Source organism: Cylas formicarius, unplaced genomic scaffold (genome assembly GCF_029955315.1).
Source record: "Cylas formicarius isolate icCylForm1 unplaced genomic scaffold, icCylForm1.1 PGA_scaffold_3__17_contigs__length_32017465, whole genome shotgun sequence".
In the NCBI taxonomy this organism is placed as follows: Eukaryota; Metazoa; Arthropoda; class Insecta; order Coleoptera; family Brentidae; genus Cylas; species Cylas formicarius.
Window position 1 is genome coordinate 18,140,396 of NW_026844326.1, and position 19,166 is coordinate 18,159,561.

The 19,166-nt window shown below is 33.3% G+C and overlaps 1 protein-coding gene across 6 annotated transcripts in view; it reads right to left on the reverse strand.

Moving 5' to 3' along the window:
• The window catches only part of LOC132700211 (neo-calmodulin-like), an 87,447-nt gene that overhangs the window by 1,850 nt on the left and 66,431 nt on the right, over window positions 1-19,166 (reverse strand). For 5 of the 6 annotated variants that reach the window (XM_060667411.1, XM_060667410.1, XM_060667409.1 and 2 more), the window contains 4 exons: window positions 10,332-10,586; window positions 4,628-4,763; window positions 1,823-1,958; window positions 45-193 (listed from right to left, as the gene is read on the reverse strand). In XM_060667411.1, the coding sequence (XP_060523394.1) occupies window positions 45-193; window positions 1,823-1,958; window positions 4,628-4,763; window positions 10,332-10,586 (676 nt within the window). Of the gene's footprint in view, window positions 1-44; window positions 194-1,822; window positions 1,959-4,627; window positions 4,764-5,992; window positions 6,202-10,331; window positions 10,587-19,166 lie in introns of those variants that run through there. The other variant, XM_060667412.1, reaches the window with a different exon arrangement.

Sequence of the window (19,166 nt, forward strand, 5' to 3'; positions counted from 1 at the left end):
AAGTAAATCTCTTGCCGTTGAGTTGCCTAGTCGAATGATCATACCTTCGTAGTTCACTTGACCATCTCCATCCAAGTCAGCCTCTTTGATCATATCTTCAACCTCTTCCTCCGACAGCCTCTCGCCCAAACTTGTCATCACATGTCGCAGTTCTATGTTGGATATCAAACCGTCATTGTTCTTATCGAATACCCTACAATGCCAAAAAAAATGATGAGGCGACGAAGATTACCAAATCAAATGATTCACATTGGATCGGTCAGTCTTGATGTGACCTTCAGACATTGTTTATGGTTAAGCACGTGCCTAAATAATTATACACGACTAATAAAAAAAATCAATAGAAAATTAACTTTCCGCGTTTAAAATGAATTTCTGAAATTTTTGTATTATTTTTTTCATAGCCCAAAGGAATTAATCATCATTGACAGACAGGTATTGTGTGATGTGTGTCTGATAATATTCGTTTTGCTCGTTCAAAAACGTGCCTGCCATGAACACTAATTTTATGAGAAACTGGAGAGGTAGAGGATGTCGACCGTTTATAATCACATTTAGATACTATTGTTAACAAACAGGATGTCCAATCTTACAAGGGTGGAGTAGTTTTTAAATTTTATTAAAGATATTCTAACCCATATCGCTCAGAGCTGTATAGAAACGGAAGCTGACAGTTTGTCAATTTGACAGTTTTCAGTGTGGATATGGCATTCTTTCGGTACTATTTTGTGAAAATTTGGATAGACTAAGACAATAGTTTAGGAATCCACAGGGCTAGAACCAACCAGCCCCGGTTCGCCATTTTATAACTTTCGTATTACAATTTTGAAATGTACATGATGTTGAATTAATGAAAACGCCATTGTGATTATGATGTCACATTTTGATGTTTGTCCATTTATCTACATGGTGTTGATCTTGATACATAGAAGGAGATGAAATTTGTATTTAACTGGTCGCCTATATAGGTCGCTTTAAATTTATTGGAAATTTTTCGACATTTTATCAAGAATATTTTAAACATTTGGTGACAACTGAATGTTAGTCTCGTCTTTTATTTTTTATTAGTTTAGTTAATCAATTTAGTTATTGTGGTGAATATGTTTATTAAGATTGTTGATTAACATCTTCTTGGAAGAAATATTTGTTAGAAGCACTAAGGCACCATTACAAATTTAACAGCTTGAAAAATGGTGGCACTGCTTTGAAACTGACAGTGAAATACAAATCTCTAAAATAATTTTGTGTTGGCGGATATGTACAACTAAAGTTCAGTAATTCGTCTGTCAGTTCTGAAGGGTCTAGCGGCGTAACCAATAATTAAATGAACGATTGCTTCACTACTTGTTAGAAAACTTGTAAAACAGAACTAGAAGTAATTTAGGTATAGTTTTAGAAGTAAATTTATTGAAGTTGGAAATCAATTGCGATACTGTGCATGCGATTTAATTCAATTACGCAAATTTATCATTGGTTGATTGGTACTGATTATTAGTTTAATCAACAAAACATTGCATTCCCTTCAAACTGAACTGTTCGACAAGTTGTGAAAGCTGCTGAAAAAATTAATCTCCAAATTTTATAACAAAATCGCAAAGTTGTAAATCCGACAAAACTTAAAGAGTTTAAAAATAATTGAAAATATTTAAAAAGCACACTGACAGGTATACCCGCTTATAGTTTGTGTAATTTTTAACAATGGAAACTGAATATTTATTAGTTTTTTCTTAATACCTCTTCAAATATTATCTTTTTATATATCATACACGCTACATAGAGACAATTTTCCATGTTCTTAAGACGTTATCTTACGTTAGCTTACCTAAATGCTTCTTTCAATTCTTCTTCGCCGTCCGCTTCTTTCATCTTCCTGGACATCATCTGCAGAAACTCGTTAAATTCTATTGTCCCGTTTCCATCCTGATCGACTTCGTTGACCATATCTCTTAGTTCCGTTTCTAGGGAATTAGTTATTCATGTAAAAGGCGCTCATCCCATAAATCGAAACCATAAAATAAGCACATGAAAAATTTCCAGCGTCTCTCCGATAAAGGTTTATAAAGGTTTGGAAATGTTAAAAACTTTAATAACAAAATCGGATTTCGCTTCGATACGGCTTTTCGTGAACATAATCTCTGTTCCTATTAAAAGAGATCCTTTTTGAAAATTCGGTTAAAATTGTACCCATGAAGGACGGAAACGTCGCACAAAGTGGGATTAGTATACGCCGTGAGCCACGAGCTTTTACTTTAATAATTACTGGGGAATTTTATTTCTGGTCTGCAGTTCACCTCCAATATTGATATCCTCTTATTTTATATAAAAAAAAATCTCGTAAAAAACTTAACATGTATTGCGAACTTTTTGGAAACAAGTTTTCAGATTTTTTTTTTCATTGTGTGATTTTTTTTAAATAAATTTAATTAAAAAAAATTGAACACGGCGAATATCATAATGAACTTTTAATAATTATTAGTAAAATTTACATACAACATTAAGCAAGATAATGAAACTTTAAAAAAGCGGCTGATAATAACATGGATGTAGAAAAATTAAAATTAAAAATAATAGTTGTGTCAGTTAAATTTGCTCAAATGTCCTCAAAAAATATTGTGTTTTATTATTCTCGTTTGGTCCATCACTGTTTTGTAAAATGTAGAAAAGTCGAGAACAACCGAAATAAAATTAAAGAAAATAACTGGTCGTCAAATATAAAAAACACAATTTATTTTAAAATTTGTCTTTAAATACCTGCTTCAAAAAATAGAAACCATTATTCATAACCGGCCATGGTGAGACTTTGAATTTCAGCCCCCTTACATCTCATTAATTTGTATGTGACGTACGGCTATATGCTAAATTTTCATGAGTTTTCTTCTCTCTATGCAAATTCTGTCAGCAGTAGTAATTTAGCTGTTCGGTTTGTTTGCACTTTTCCGCAACTGGAAGCAGTTTAAATTTTATTGTATAATGCTATTTTCTTAAGCTTTAATTACACTTTTAACTCATTGTTATATTATGTATGTGTAAAATCTGGTTTTCTAACAAATTATTTTTTGTGTAGGTAAATAGGGGTCAACGAAATACGGAATTGACTTTTGCTCCTTTGTTGCTACGTTTCGGCCTTTCATTTGGTCATTATCAGGATACGAAAGAGCTAGATTTTTTAGATAAAATAAATTATATAGGATTTTGATTTCATACTGTTGATAATGTGCTGTTTTCTCTAAAATATTGTATTTTATTATACCTGAGGGTAATTTCATGTCAAATCAACTAAAATAAAAATAGGTCAAGCAGATCACCTGACTCACTTCCATAATTGTAGTAAGAATAAGCCATAAAAATTCTCGAAGCTTAAACTTTTCAATTTATTACGGAAAACACAAATTTTTCTCAAACCTATTACTAAAATAAATCAACAACCAATTTTGCTAGAGATTATTCGAAAAGTCCCGAAAATGTCTTTCGAATGAAGTGTCCTTTGATATACTGTTACATACAAGTTACATTAAAAAATCATCATTTAGAAGCATGAAATGAATCATTAGACAACTTCTTTAGCAGTTTACAACATATACCTGAGTTTTTTTATATTCAAAAATTAATTACAAGTTGGTAATTTCTTCTTAAATATACATCAGTTAAGAACGATTTATTACGGGAAGATAGAATTCAAATTAACAATATGGAATTATTTTATAAGCAAATTCCTCAATTGTGAGTGAGATTTACCTCGAACAAAAAATGAATTTCCTAGCATAGTTGGAATCCCTCGGCTAGCCCATGTAGAGTTGTTGTGACCTTAAAAATTCTATCATTGCATGCTTTATTGGTTTATGAATTATAACTATTTATTTTACTAAAATAAGTAACTCAAAACCGCAAAGAAGCAAAGGCAAAGAATGACTTGTGAATGCCTTTTCATGGGACAAGTATAGGGCAGAGTTTACTAATATCCTTTGGTATTAGGATCGTTCGGAGAATGTCAAATCAATCTTTTAAACAATTATTAGATGGTACTCTCATCATTTATTCAATAAACTAGTAAATTAGTAGTTCATATTTAAACGTTTATGTTGGTGCTGAGTTACATATATTTATGCATGTTAATCGTTTACTTTTGTGTTTTTACATATTTATATCAATTGACAGAAAATAAAATTATTAAAATGTTATGGTTAGTAACAGAAATTATGAAAATCGTGCAGGTGACTCGCCAAACCTTTCGTTGATTTCTGATAAAAAAAAATACACAATTTATAATATCGGTATAGAAACAAAAAGCACGACAAACAACAACAATAGCAGAAATTGCGACACGTCAATTCCTGGTTTTCGCTTTACGCAGTGATAAATAAAACTCGAAAAAAGCCAAAAATGTTTACGTTAAATTGATCACGAAATACTTTCCAGAACATTAAAAAAGGAGTTGCGGGATAAAACGACGGTGCAACAGCGACTTGTCGGACGAACTTATTCCAGAAATATAGCCTTGTTTTGAAACCGCACACAATCCATAATGCGCAGAGTTTTCAAGTGCCCGCAATAACCGAAAATGAGGGAGTTTAGTCTATATTTGAGAAAATCAAACTTTCTACAAAACACTTCGATGATTGATATTCACCTGTAGGCCTCTGACCTAATGACCTCATGACAACGCCGAGTTCGGCCATTGTTATTGTCCCGTCTTCGTCTTTGTCGAAAAGCATGAATGCCTCTTTAAATTCAGCGACTTGGTCTTCGGAAAGGCCATATTCACTCTGGAACGGAACCGAAAAAACTGTGAGCATAATTTTACAATAAATATTTCCGAAAATTAATTAATTAATATAATATATTATATAATACATTATATATATATATATATATATATATATATATATATATATATATATATATATATATATATATATATATATATATATATATATATAAATTCTCAACGGAACATATACGGAATATCAATCGGCTAAGCGTATTTTTTCGTATTCAACAGCAGTTTTTAAAATATATAAAAAATGTTTAGAAATGAACAGTGGGCATTTTGAAATTAGCGTTGTTTAATTCCCAATTATAATTAATAGTTTTTCATTTTCGAAAATGTTAAATGTATTTATGTTACTTAAATTAAACATTTCATCGACTTATTGAAAAATTGTGTACGTCGCCTGCAGGTTAATAATGTCAGCCTGCATTTCCACTTGCTTTTCCGTAACAGAAATCCATATCGCGATATCCACATTTCTGTAAATTAGAAGTGCGGGGTATTCGGGCCGAGAATAAAAAAATCGATTTGTAGCTAAACGATAACACTTAAAACGACTTAAAACAAGATTAAACATTTTTGAGGATTTGTGATTGTGGTCAAGATAATCTTGTTCTATTTTGCAACATCAATGGAAATAAATAAAATACAGGGAACAAAAAAACAATGCTCTAGGAACAGTGCCCTCTAGTGAGTGAGATTTTGAAACACATATTTTGTAATGATGACTAACTAAATCAGAGCTAATTTTTCAAAGAAACTTCCACAGACTACTGTAATACTTTTAACAAAACTTCTGGATTCCTCTTGCGTTGGTTTTTGCTGTGTCGAACTTGCTGACGTTTCGCCAATCATCCTGTTGGCTTCTTTAGGAAGACTCAGCAAAAACCGACGCAAGAGGAATCCAGAAGTTTTGTAAAAAGTAAATCAGAGATTGCGTTAAAAAAAAATTAAAAAAAAATGAATTTTCAACAGCTATAACTCGGAACATATTACGATTTCGAATTATTGTTACATGACTTGCTACCATTATTTTACCACATTGAATCTTATATTCAAGTTTTCGAACTCAATTTTCGATCACCTTAATAAAATATTCCGTCGCAGCATTCAACGTACATCAGCTGCTATTTTTATCCACCGAAAATGAAACCTCACACATCTGGTTGTCACCAACCAAAATAAAAACAGCCCACGGATCAACAATCAACAAACAATTCTTACACACGATTGTTGAACTTCGAGTTCGCTGGTCAACCTTTTTAATCTCGAGTATTCCTTGTCGTATCGATGGCTGTTTGTCATTTTTATTAGGCGCTCAAAATGATAAGTTCGTTGCTGTTGCTGAACGCGCCCAAATACGATTTAACTGCGAAAAAAACCACCGAAAAGTCGGATTTTCCGAAGAGCACTGAAGTCCGGTCCGCGTTTATGTAAGACGCTGTTTGTTTATTTTGATGTGTTGGCAAAGGCGACAAAGTCGCGAATTAAATTGTTTTTCTTGGTTGCCTAGTTAGCTCGCTAATGCACGCTCTGGTTAGTTTTGGTTAGCAACATTTCGACCAAAAACGAGTTGCTAATTGTTTGACGGATAAAATGAGTACGTTATGAAGAAAACCAAAAATTCGTTTATCACAATAAATTTGTGGTTTTTGCAAAACGAGCTAGCAGTTAACGTCAACCGGAAGATGATTTTATTCCGAATAAAACAAAATCAACTCAAGAAAGAAAACATTGTGTTTGTGCTAATTTTGAATCAATTTTACGATATGACATATTCTGCAGTTCAGCTTCTGACAAAAATGTTATTATTTACAAAGGGCCCAAACATCAATAACAAAAGCAGCACAATGACTCCTATAGAGGATGGTTTTAGCAATAATGGCACGTATGCTCTATGCAACCTATATTTACGAATCCCTAATATGTCTGTTCAAAAATAGAAATGAGTTCGGCGGAAATAAAATACACATTCGAACATCTGACGATCTAACGATCTAAGGAAAGAGGAATTTATTGCTTTTAACCATGTACCGAATTCAGTGAAACTTATTAATACAAAACGAACAGAATCATATTCACGTGATCAATAATTTGGTTAATAATCATTGTTGTTTGACGTTATCCCATTTGTACTTTTGTTTTTGTAAAAGAGAATCGAAATAAAGAACTATTATTATTATTGTTCTAGGGTATAACAAACAATCCTAGGGTATTTCAGCCCTTGCAACTTACATTTCTTTAAAATGCAAATAATATATGTTAGTCAACCCTTTTAGGATGATTAATTTTATTGATTCCAACTGCAAAACAGTTATTTTATCGGGAATTTTGGCCGCCTGCCCGCTAGTCCGTCGAGGCGCTTTTATTTAGAGAATCGTACGTGTGGTGTGATCTACAAAAATTTTTGCAATACTGCTTTGCCATTGACATATTTACGGAGCGACAAGTTTATGTGCTGGTTTTATTTTCATCAGCAATGGGGTGGCCCGATTTTGTTTGGATTTTTTTTTGTGCGTGTGCAAAAATTGTTTACTTCCTACCGAAACATTACTGTTACTGTTACTTTTTTGCTTAAAATTTGTAATATTTTAGACTTTTTAATTGTTTTTTTGCGTATTATTCATCTATTTTAACGTAAAAATAAAAGCCAAACAGGATTTTAATACAACTTCAAGATGTCAAGAACGAGAAAAAATTTCAAATTTGCCTTTCCAGGGTAATGACCCATTTGCCCACGGTATTGACAAAAAATTTTGAGTTCTTAAAACATATAAACTCTTTGCACTATTTTATCAACTCCTGTTTGTAAACAGTACTCAGATGAAGTACTTTCAATACAATTCACTTGACGTTTCATAAATATCAAGCCAGATGGCGCTCATATAAACTCATATTCAAAAATTCTTTAAATTTGAAAGACAAAAGTTATTGAACCGGAATTCAGTTTTAACTTAAAACATTAACCAAAAAAGTTTCAGTTTTTTTTAGTTTGATCATGGAAAACAAAGAATTTATGAAGTAATTACTTTAAATCATTTATGGCGACAAAAAAAATAAGAATTTATAAATAGATTTAGAAATGGACCTGACACGGCTCTGAATCACAAATTCTATTATATAAAAAATATGATGAAATACGTTCATGATGATCATCTAATTAATACCACAATTTCATTATTAGAGAGTGAAAACAAACAATACAAGACAGAAAAAAATCACAGTTAAAACAGAATATGCGCGTGCAAGGGCAATAGACTATATATATATATATATATATATATATATATATATATATATATATATATATATATATATATATATATATATATATATATTCACGTATTGATTCACGGATGGAAAAATATGATGACACTATATTCCGGGATATCATCCGTTCGCTTGTTGAACTCCGACTGGAATCCCGCAGACGTTTCGCCAAAATCTCACTTGGCATCTTCAATGCTCGCGCTCCGAAAACACTTCGAAGATGCCAAGTGAGATTTTGGCGAAACGTCTGCAGGATTCCAGTCGGATGCAGGATTTGCAGGATTCCAGTCGGATGCAGAATTCCAGAAGGAGTTCAACGAGCGAACGGATGATATCCCGGAATATAGTGTCATCATATATATATATATATATATATATATATATATATATATATATATATATATATATATATATATATATATATATATATATATATATATATATATATATATATATATATATATATATATATATATATATATATTCTCATGTATTGATTCACGGATGGAAAAATGTGATGACACTATACTCCGGGATATCATCCGTTCGCTCGTTGAACTCCGACTGGAATCCTGCAAATCCTGCATCCGACTGGAATCCTGCAGACGTTTCGCCAAAATCTCACTTGGCATCTTCAATGCTTCAGTGTTCGAAGTGTTTTCGGAGCGCGAGCATTGAAGATGCCAAGTGAGATTTTGGCGAAACGTCTGCAGGATTCCAGTCGGATGCAGGATTCCAGTCGGAGTTCAACGAGCGAACGGATGATATCCCGGAGTATAGTGTCATCATATATATATATATATATATATATATATATATATATATATATATATATATATATATATATATATATATATATATATATATATATATATATATATATATATATATATATATATATATATATATATATATATATATATATATATATATATATATATATATATATATATATATATATATATATATATATGTATATATATATATATATATGATGACACTATATTCCGCGACACCATCCGTTCGCTCGCCGAACTCCGACTGGAATCCTGCATCCGACTGGAATCCTGCAAATCCCGCATCCGACCGGAATCCTGCAGACGCCCCGCCAAAATCCCACCCGGCACCCCCAATGCTCGCGCTCCGAAAACACTTCGAACACTCGGAGCGCGAGCATTGGGGGTGCCGGGTGGGATTTTGGCGGGGCGTCTGCAGGATTCCGGTCGGATGCGGGATTTGCAGGATTCCAGTCGGATGCAGGATTCCAGTCGGAGTTCGGCGAGCGAACGGATGGTGTCCCGGAATATAGTGTCATCACATTTTTCCATCCGTGAATCAATACGTGAGAATATATATATATATATATATATATATATATATATATATATATATATATATATATATATATATATATATATATATATATATATATATATATATATATATATATATATATATATATATATATATATATATATATATATATATATATATATATATATATATATATATATCCACTGATAAAAGTTATTTTGAAGGTTTTGAATTTCGAGATCGGCGAAAAATAAAAATTGCTCATGAAACAAGTCGAAGGAGTTTTGTTTATATTGGAAATTATTAATAAATTAATTAATAATTTGATACCAAGCGGCAGCTCAATGACACTAACAACTTTGTTCAGAACAGGTCTAGGTTTTTGTTTTCCTTTTTGTTTTGTTATTTATGGCAGAGAACTACCAGAAAAATCCGAAATGTTCGATAAGCAAAAATTCCTGCGTTATTTTCGAAAACAATATTTTAAAGCAATTTATTTTTTAAAATTACTTGTTCAAAATCAATTAGCCTCAGCGTGATTGATGATTTTCCAAGACCAACGCGGTAAATTATTTCTGTCTGCTTAGATCAATTAATCAGTACTTAGTGGTTACACCCGCTACTTGCCAATATTTTAACCCTCATCTCAACTAACTGTACACTGGGCCGACGGCTGTGTATAATAGCCGACATTGTTTACAATTATTTTCTAATGTTACGCAGGTATCTTCAATTTTAATTACACCTCTGGAGATCTCCGAAGCAGCTGTCCATGCGCACTAGCGAAACGTGAAACGTTAGGTAACAATTCCTAATTGCAACATCCGTTAAACCCAAATAAAAGTCTTTGAGTTCTAATGGCGAAATCTAAAACCTTCTGATTAAATTGAAGGCTATTTACACCCACGCTGAGTTCCGTTCGTGGTTACTTTTATTTTAAGAGTGGCGTATATGAATTGAATATAAAAAAGTCTGCTACCAAGTTAATAGTGACGATCAAGTCGTGTTGGTGATTCTTCTTCTTCGGTTTCTTCGTTTTCTTGATCGCCGCCGCCGCCTCAATCTTCGCAGGAGCCTGTTTTATGGGCTGGCCCTTTTGTTGAGCCGCTGCTTGATTTTTGGTCTTGCATGGGGTTTTTGGACCTGCGCCCTTGGGGCCGTGAGTGGGGGTTCGCGGTCCCGTTTGATGTTTTTGGCCGACGTGGCCGCTACCATCAGCGGGTTTGTTACGGGCCTGCAATTAAATAATAATTTAAGACTTATTAACATGGTAATTGAGAGTTGATACCTGAAAATAAATTAATAATAAGAATAAATGAGTTTTATTGATCTAAATATCGATTAGAAAATATTGTAATAAACTCATTGTGGCAATTATGGGACAAACTAGCTTAAAAACCGCTCTATTGAAGCAGATATTGACATGATAAACAAAGAAACTTACATCAAACAAGACGCGTTCGAGTAGGTTTACGAAATAAAAAATATTAGACATCAGCCTTTAGCAACTAATTAGTTTAGTTACTATATACGTTCGGCAATTACCGTCAGCGATATTTTTGTATATTTAGAGCGGGTTACTTATATGTGAAAATCGTATTCCCTAAAAGCTATTTAATAGCTGTCCTAAATCGAATGGATGTTTTATTCATATCACCATTTGTTTGGGGAACCTTATACATTAAATATAAAAATTATTTTGCTATCAACAATACGCTTACCAAATCTGGTTGGTCTGTGTTGTACATATTAAAACTTAATTTACTCACTGATAGAACACGTAAACGCAACGCTTTAACTAGCAGATATTAAAAATATACAAATCCATAACAGCAACAATGCAGGAACTAAAAGCAATAATAAACGTATGAAATTAAGTATATTACAGCGTATTGAACCATACTTACATTCCATTTTCTCGACTAATATGATGAGGCAGACCACAACTGTCTTATCAGTACTTTTTCTTTATTTTATATTGGGAATAATAATAGAGTGATGATATTTAGCGAATAAATTTCGGATTTGTTGAATTATGATGTTTTAGTGAATCAGATCTCTGGATCGAAAATTGGATGGGTTTGAAAATAACAAGATTGATTGTGACATTATTCCAAATGTAGTTCGAGCCGTATACTCATTAATTTTGCTCAGTAACATTATTTACGCGAGCTTACTCTGAGATGGCATGTTAGCATGTAAGTATTTTCCTCGAACTCTCGACTTTGGGAACATATTGTTTCTGTTTGGAATTACAATAAGCTACGTAAATCGAAAGTTCCATTCGTTCGATTCCAATGCCGCGTTACACGGCAATATATTATTCGTCGTTTACAGCCGGCGGGGACGTAACCTAGACAAAAGCTTAATCGAGATGTCAATGGAAATCTTGCAGCTATTTTCACCAGGAACGAACGAAATATCCGGCAAATAGAAGCGATCATTTCCGAAGTTTGGAAGAATTTTTAGTTTTCAAATTAATGTTAAATCTAGATAATTAAATCAGTACTGTGACAAATCTACAAATTTGCAATAGATCTTTATTTAAAGCGATGCCAAACTTCTAATACATAAGTTTGTTAATATTCTCCATTAGAAACAAAATTAATAAAATTAAATTCATCGCTAAATCGAACGAAGATACGTCAGGATAAAAAAACCACGGAATTACTCCGAAATCCGTTTGTCAAATATACAGGCCGTGAAAATGTCTGCTGACATGTCACTGCGGATCAAAAAGGTATCCAAAACTAAGGGAGCTGACGAAAACATTAAATCGACACTCTGGGGAAACGACCACTTATTAAGGCAATGTGAATGCTAAATGAGAAAGCATTTCTCATCTACTGTCGAAACCAGAGACAACGGATCTACTCCAGTGAGCCACTATCTAAGAGTTTAATCAAAGCGACGGGCGTAGCGTTCCTTTACTGACGCTAACAAAATTTCGAACCGCCATTGTCTTTGTTTACCGAAAACTTGCACAACGTTTCGATCAGTTATATCACTGAAGGCTATCAATTGCAAAACAATCTAATTATTAATTAATTAATCAGGCTCTCGAAGCATTATGGAGGAAACCATCTTCTGTTGTTAAGAATTCAAATTCTGTGTTAAAGCTGTGGATATATTTCCTTAAGTAGTATTTATCTTCTTGAGCTTTTAATTTGTTTGAACTTAAAAAATCTGTACCTATACTGACGTTCAGGCTAGATTACGGGGCGGTTTGTATAACACTTATTATCATATTTCCCATCATCAAACCAAATATCTCGCTAAAGTATGATAGGTTTTAATCAGAATCAACCAACTACGTCAAAACATGCCAAATACTAAGCAGAATGCGCGTAGACCAAGCAGCCTATATATAACGGGATTTCTTCTCAGTAGTTTTAAGATTAAGTTAAAAACACACATAAAGGGGTGAAGCGTTAAGGTTCGAATCGGACAAAAAATAATAAATGGCCGGAAGGCTTGGGGATGACCTGCCAAGGTCCAAAAAAATAACTATATCGGAGCTTGAAAAAACTGTAAATAACCTAAAAAATAGAAGTACAAGTGACTATATTCTAAATATTAAGCTCGTCAAGGATTTATTTTGTATAATAGGTTATCCGTTGTTATATTTGGTGAATGCGTCTTTAAGGGTAAAAATCCCTGATAAACTAAAAACAAGCATCATAGTGCCCATACCTAAAGTGTCAAAACCGAAAACACCTGGTGAATTTCGACCAATTAACTTGCTGCCAGTAGTGGATAAAGTCCTGGAAACGATAGTGTGTGGGCAGTTGAGAGACTACCTGGAGCAGAACTGCCTACATTGGACAGTCTGGTTTCAGAAGCAAACACTCGTGCGAATCTGCGTTGCAATATATGTGTGCAGTGTGGCGGAAAGACATGAATGAATCAAAACTAATTCTGAGTGTTTTTGTAGATTTTAAACGTGCATTTGAGACTATTGACAGGGTCATTCTTATTAGGTTTATATGGCATTAAAAACTCTGCACTAGAATGGATAAAGAACTTTTTATCTGATAGATCTCACCAGACTAAAATTAATAATAATGTTTCTAGTCATAGGGATAGCAGATGGGGGGTACCGCAGGGAAGCGTGTTGGGCCCGCTCTTATTTATTATTTATATAAATGATATGCATTAGGTTTTAAAAAACTCCTTTGTTAACTTATTTGCTGATGACACGCTTATTTCAGTCTCTGAAAACGATTGCAAAGAAATAGCTACCAAACTGAACACCGAAATGCAGTATTTCTACGAATGGCTGTGTCAAAATAAACTGAAATTAAATAGCTCCAAAACCAAGTGCATGGTTATCGGTTCTAAGGTTAACTGTCAAATATTTTATAAGTCGGGGTATTCTGTGGATATACAGGGTAATAAAATTGAGTTTCTTTCCGAAATTAAATATTTAGGGGTGATCTTGGATCCACAATTATGCTTTAGTAATCATGTTGAATATCTATTCAAAAAAATTGGTAGGAAAATAGGGTTTTTATCGCAGTGGACTAGGATATTAGTGTATAATAGTATAATTTTTCCTCATTTTTCATATGTTTGTTCATTGCTTATATCTTGTACAAAAGAAGATTTAAATAAGTTACAGTTACAACAAAATAGAGTTATGAGAATCACCCTGAACTGTGATAGATAAACTCCTATGAAGAGTATGTTAGACCAGCTAAATTGCCTAAATATCGGGCAGTTCATTAGAAGAGCAAATTTAATGTTGGTCTATGCAATTGCGCACGATCACCAACCAGGCTTAAATTATGGTTGGAAAATAGGTCAAGCCTTTATCAATATAATATACGTTCCAATCAGCACTTCAATGTTTCTATGGTAAAAACAACGAATTTACAGAAAACTCTATTCTATGATGGTTTTTGTAATCTTAATGAACTGCCGGATAATATTAAGGGCGCGCCTTGCCCAAGAGTGTTCAAGAAGAGACTTACGGGGTATTTGCGAAGTTTATAGTTTTGTTTATGCAAATTTTACTTGGTTATGTAAATAGCTAAGTGCTAAATAAATAAATTAAAGAAGGTCTATTGAAACCGATATTGGAAATGACAGCCGTGTTTTGAAATGAATTATTGAATCTTCTCAACATTTTTTGATGATAATATAGGCAAAAATGCCTATATTATCATCATAGACAAGGCTCCAAATTCTGTCACATGTCACTTAGATGCCCATGGGGTTGTAGGGGATGAGTTGTTAGTTCTTCCTCTACCGAGTATAATAGTATAGTTAGTATTCCGAAAAACAAACCCTTGCAGTATGATTGTTGACACAACAGACGTAACGATTTTTCAAAAAAATAAAAAAGCAAAATAAGTTTCGATGCGCAGTGAGCCGTCGTCTTGCCAAAATTGTTATTTTTAAAATAATAAATGTGGCGTCGTTAAAAGACCTTAAACTTCGCGCGATTTGTAAATAATCCAGCTGTGAAATATTGTTTACAACTTTTTATGTTTCCGTCCCACTTTTGTAATTTATCGGATGACAAAATCGGAAAAAATTGGCTCGGGATCGGGATTTAATTGGTACGGGGGGCAATATATTGCACGTACGCCACAAATCGAACTGAACAAAGTATTCGTATATTTCCAATAACATGTAATAATTCTGGATAGAATTAATTGAATTCGTAATTTTGCGACTGTTTATTAATTGACAGTCGGTTTGGCGAATTGGTGGTGCATATTTTATTTCAAGCAATAACGCATTTATCCGAAGTTTTTGGAACGCAGAACACTATTTAGCGTTGAAACTACAATGGAAAGCTTTTTTTAAAATGCGCAAAGCAATTTTAATATTTTTGTTGTATATGTATACAAAAGAGATTTAATTTAATAAATTAATTTAAAGAATTAATGGCCTTGGCACGTCTTAGTAACCTAATTATCATGCGGAAACTTGTTAGATAGTATATTATGTATTTTACTCTATGAAAGTTAAACAATATATAATCAATAGAAATTGTAGAAATTTCTTCTCAACTAAATGAAATATATTATTTCATATGTTTAATAATGGTTGAAGTAAATATTTGCATTGATTTTTGTTTCAACAGCATGTGCAGTTTTACAATAAAAGTTGGGTGACGTATATTAACAAACAATTTAGAGAAATGCAGAATGCTTGACTAATGAAGAATAATTGCTCCACAATTTACTTAAACAATGTGTATAAGCATACCAAAGCTTATTCAGCTTCAGTTTCGCGGTCAGCTTCGCGAAGTGCAAAATATAAATTGTTTTCCAACTTCATGAATTGTACATACGAAGGGGTACTAAAAAAAACCGGAATCATTTTTTATAAACTATATATTGTTTTGAAAATCACAGAACGACATTATCCCCTTCAAAATACTCTCCATTACAACTAATACATTTGTCATAGCGGTGCTTCCACTGTTCGAAACATTTTTTATATTCATCTTTGTCTATAGCCGACAGCTCATCACTCGTTTTTTTCTTGACCTCTTCAATGTTGTCAAATCGCTGTCCTTTCATATTCCTTTTCATACGTGGAAATAAGAAGTCACACGGAGCGAGATCAGGCGAGTAAGATGCATGGGGCAGAGGAACCATGCCATTTTTAGCCAAAAACTGCTTAACAAAAATGGCTGTGTGTGAAAGAACCAGTCGCCTGTCCGCCACAAATCGGGTCTTCTTTGTCGAATACTGTTGGGCAATCTTCTTAAAACTTCCAGATAAAAATCTTGATTAACGGTCTCACCTGGTGGAACGAACTCTGCATGAACTACGCCGTTGATGTCGAAAAAGCAAATCAGCATCGTTTTGATGTTTGATTTGACCTGACGACATTTTTTTGGACGGGGAGACAGTGACGTCTTCCATTGGCTGGACTGTTGCTTCGTTTCTGGATCGTAACCATAGCACCATGACTCGTCGCCAGTAATGATCTTTGAAAGAAAATCTGGATTCGTTTCAAGCTGTTGATTCAAAACACGGCATGTTTCAAGTCGATGTTCTTTTTGCATGTCAGTCAGAATACGAGGAACAAACTTGGCAGCAACTCTTTTCATTCCCAAATCTTCGGTTAAAATTCGCTGAACCGTGCTCCAAGACAACCCACTAATCTTTGACATTTGTTCAATTGTCTGTCGACGGTCTGTGAGCACAAACTCTCGAATCTTTTCAATATTTTCGTCGATTCGAGCAGTTGATGGACGTCCAGAACGAGGTCGGTCATCAATTGATTCGTCGCCATTTTTCAAGCGAATAAACCATTGGTACACTTGAGTTTTTCCCATCGCAACGTTTTTATAAGCTGTTTTTAACATTGAAACAGTTTCAGCAGCACTTTTACCGAGCAGAAAACAAAATTTCACAGCTGCACATTGTTATTTTAAACTTATCATCGAAAAAAACGAAATAACAAAAAAAACAGAGTTAACAAAAAATGGCACTGCAAGTGAACAAAACAAGTTAAATTTAAAACAAAGGTGGCGTTGAACTCGCAATAAGTTGTACTGTCCACAACCTAGCGACAGAAAGGTGTACTATACAAGCTCTGCGCGCGGCAATGAAATTCCGGTTTTTTATGGGTACCCCCTCGTACATTAGCGTTAAAGAAGGAAATGGTTAACTTCGCTAGTGTAAAACAGGCATCAAAATATGTTTCGATGCGGAAATGAAACAACAGATGGGGATATAATGACACCATGTGGTGTTTTTCTATTATATTATGCAGATTGAGGATTTTATTTAAAAATATGACCGGAACTTTTAAAACCTTGTCAAATTCCATAAGCCCGCATCACTTGCACCGAATGTTTTGTCAACACTGTTGGTCTTACTATTTGTTACTACATTAATCTCCGGAAAATGTGTCGAAAGTATGATTGATTTTGTTGGCGAATGTCTTGCTATATTTTTTGTTTGCTTTTCCTGTTCCGCTTTGGCAAGGGAACAAAAAGAGACTCGTTCTTTGACTCGAAGCGTATTGCGGAGCGTTTTATAATTATTGTGCCTTAACTTTCTAGAGCGGGATATTTTAGGCATCGTTAACCGTTGTGTTTACTTCCCGTTTTTCATACGTAATTAGGAACGCCATTTTGAACCGACGCTGTTGCACTACTTTTTGTTCTTTTTTAACGTACTCTTATTAAAAAGTTTCAAACTTAACTTACAAAAAAATTGCAAAGTAACCTATATCAAAAAATTATATACAGTGCCCAGGTAAATAGACGGAACCTCCCTTTTATTTTTTGTACCCTCGTATATTATATGTCTAATGTTTGACGTAAATACGATATCTCAGAATGTCAAAATGACAGCAGCAATGTTTTTCTTTTATGGCAAGAGGGGTCATGTGATGCCAGACAGTCAAATGAATGCTCGCAAATGTTTTGTTCCTTTTCTATTACTCAACCGTACCTTAAATGAAAATAACAAATAGTCTCATCATTTTATCAACAATTTTATTAAATGTTCGAAACTAGCATCTTGTCAATACTAAAATCTGGCAATAAACTCGTTCAAGGTAAGATTATAATCGATAAATATTGAACCTACAATATGATTATCAAGTAAACCCGCCCAAACATTTGCGGATATTATGTGTGATAATCTAGGAAAACATACGGATTTTCATCTTACATTTTGTCTGTTTACTTTCCATACGTGCCGGGCATAGTCTGGAACCTGAATAATTGTTTCACAAATAATTTTACAAAACTGCATGCGTCTGCCCTGATCGTCTTCTGACAGCTGATGTACTAAACTTATTTGTAGGGGTGGAACTTTTGTTTTCTTGCTTACAATTATATTATTGTTTTCTTGTGTAATTATTTTTGGTCGAATTGTCCGGATTGTTGACAACGGTAGGTATAATTTCAACCTATTTCTCTTGTGAAACTGGTTTTCTGTTGTGATTTTTTTGTTATTAACAATGCCACTAGTAAAAAAAATGTTTATGTTTTCTGAAATATTACCGTTTGATGGGGTTTTCAGGATATCTTCTATTAACATTTCTAACTGCCTCATGAAAATTGCGATTGGATTCACCATAAATGACAATAGCTTCTGCTCCAATAACCCAATTTTAAAAACACAAGATCCAATTGATACTAAGTATTTAACTCACTAACAAAATAACGAACTTAAAACTACCAATCGAACGTTGATTAAATACTAAATAAAAACAAATATGAAAAAATAATGAAACTCGAATTTTTAAACGATTAAATACGACCTGATAATCTCTAATGCTGTATCCATCACAAGCAACCTCACAACAATTATTATTATTTGCATTGAAATAAATTACAATGAAAAATACATTTAATTTCTAGTCTTACAAAAACTGCCTAATAATATGTTTGCAAAATTGGTATGCGAATATAACGTGAACGTGAACTTTAAAAAGAGGCACCTCTTACCATTAAAAAAACATCTAAAATGGCGCTTTGCTGACATTTTGAGATATGGTTTTTATGTTAAAAATTAGAAATTTAAATTATATATGTGCATTCCAAATTCTATATTCAAGGGTACAAAACACAATTAGAACGCAGCCTTTCAATATCATTTATTATTTTGAGTGTTTTACATTATTAAAATTTCCCATGCCACTTTAAAATTGAGTGATTTGCATCTTTATTGAATACTGCTAAAGCCGAAAGCGTGACAAAACGCCCTTATGCCGAATAAAAATGGTGCTTGGTGCGCAATTTTGACGTTAGACATCTGGGAACATTTTGAATTGCAGATTAGATCTTTCTCGCTAAACGATTAATATTTTTAAAATATCAAAAGGTACGGAA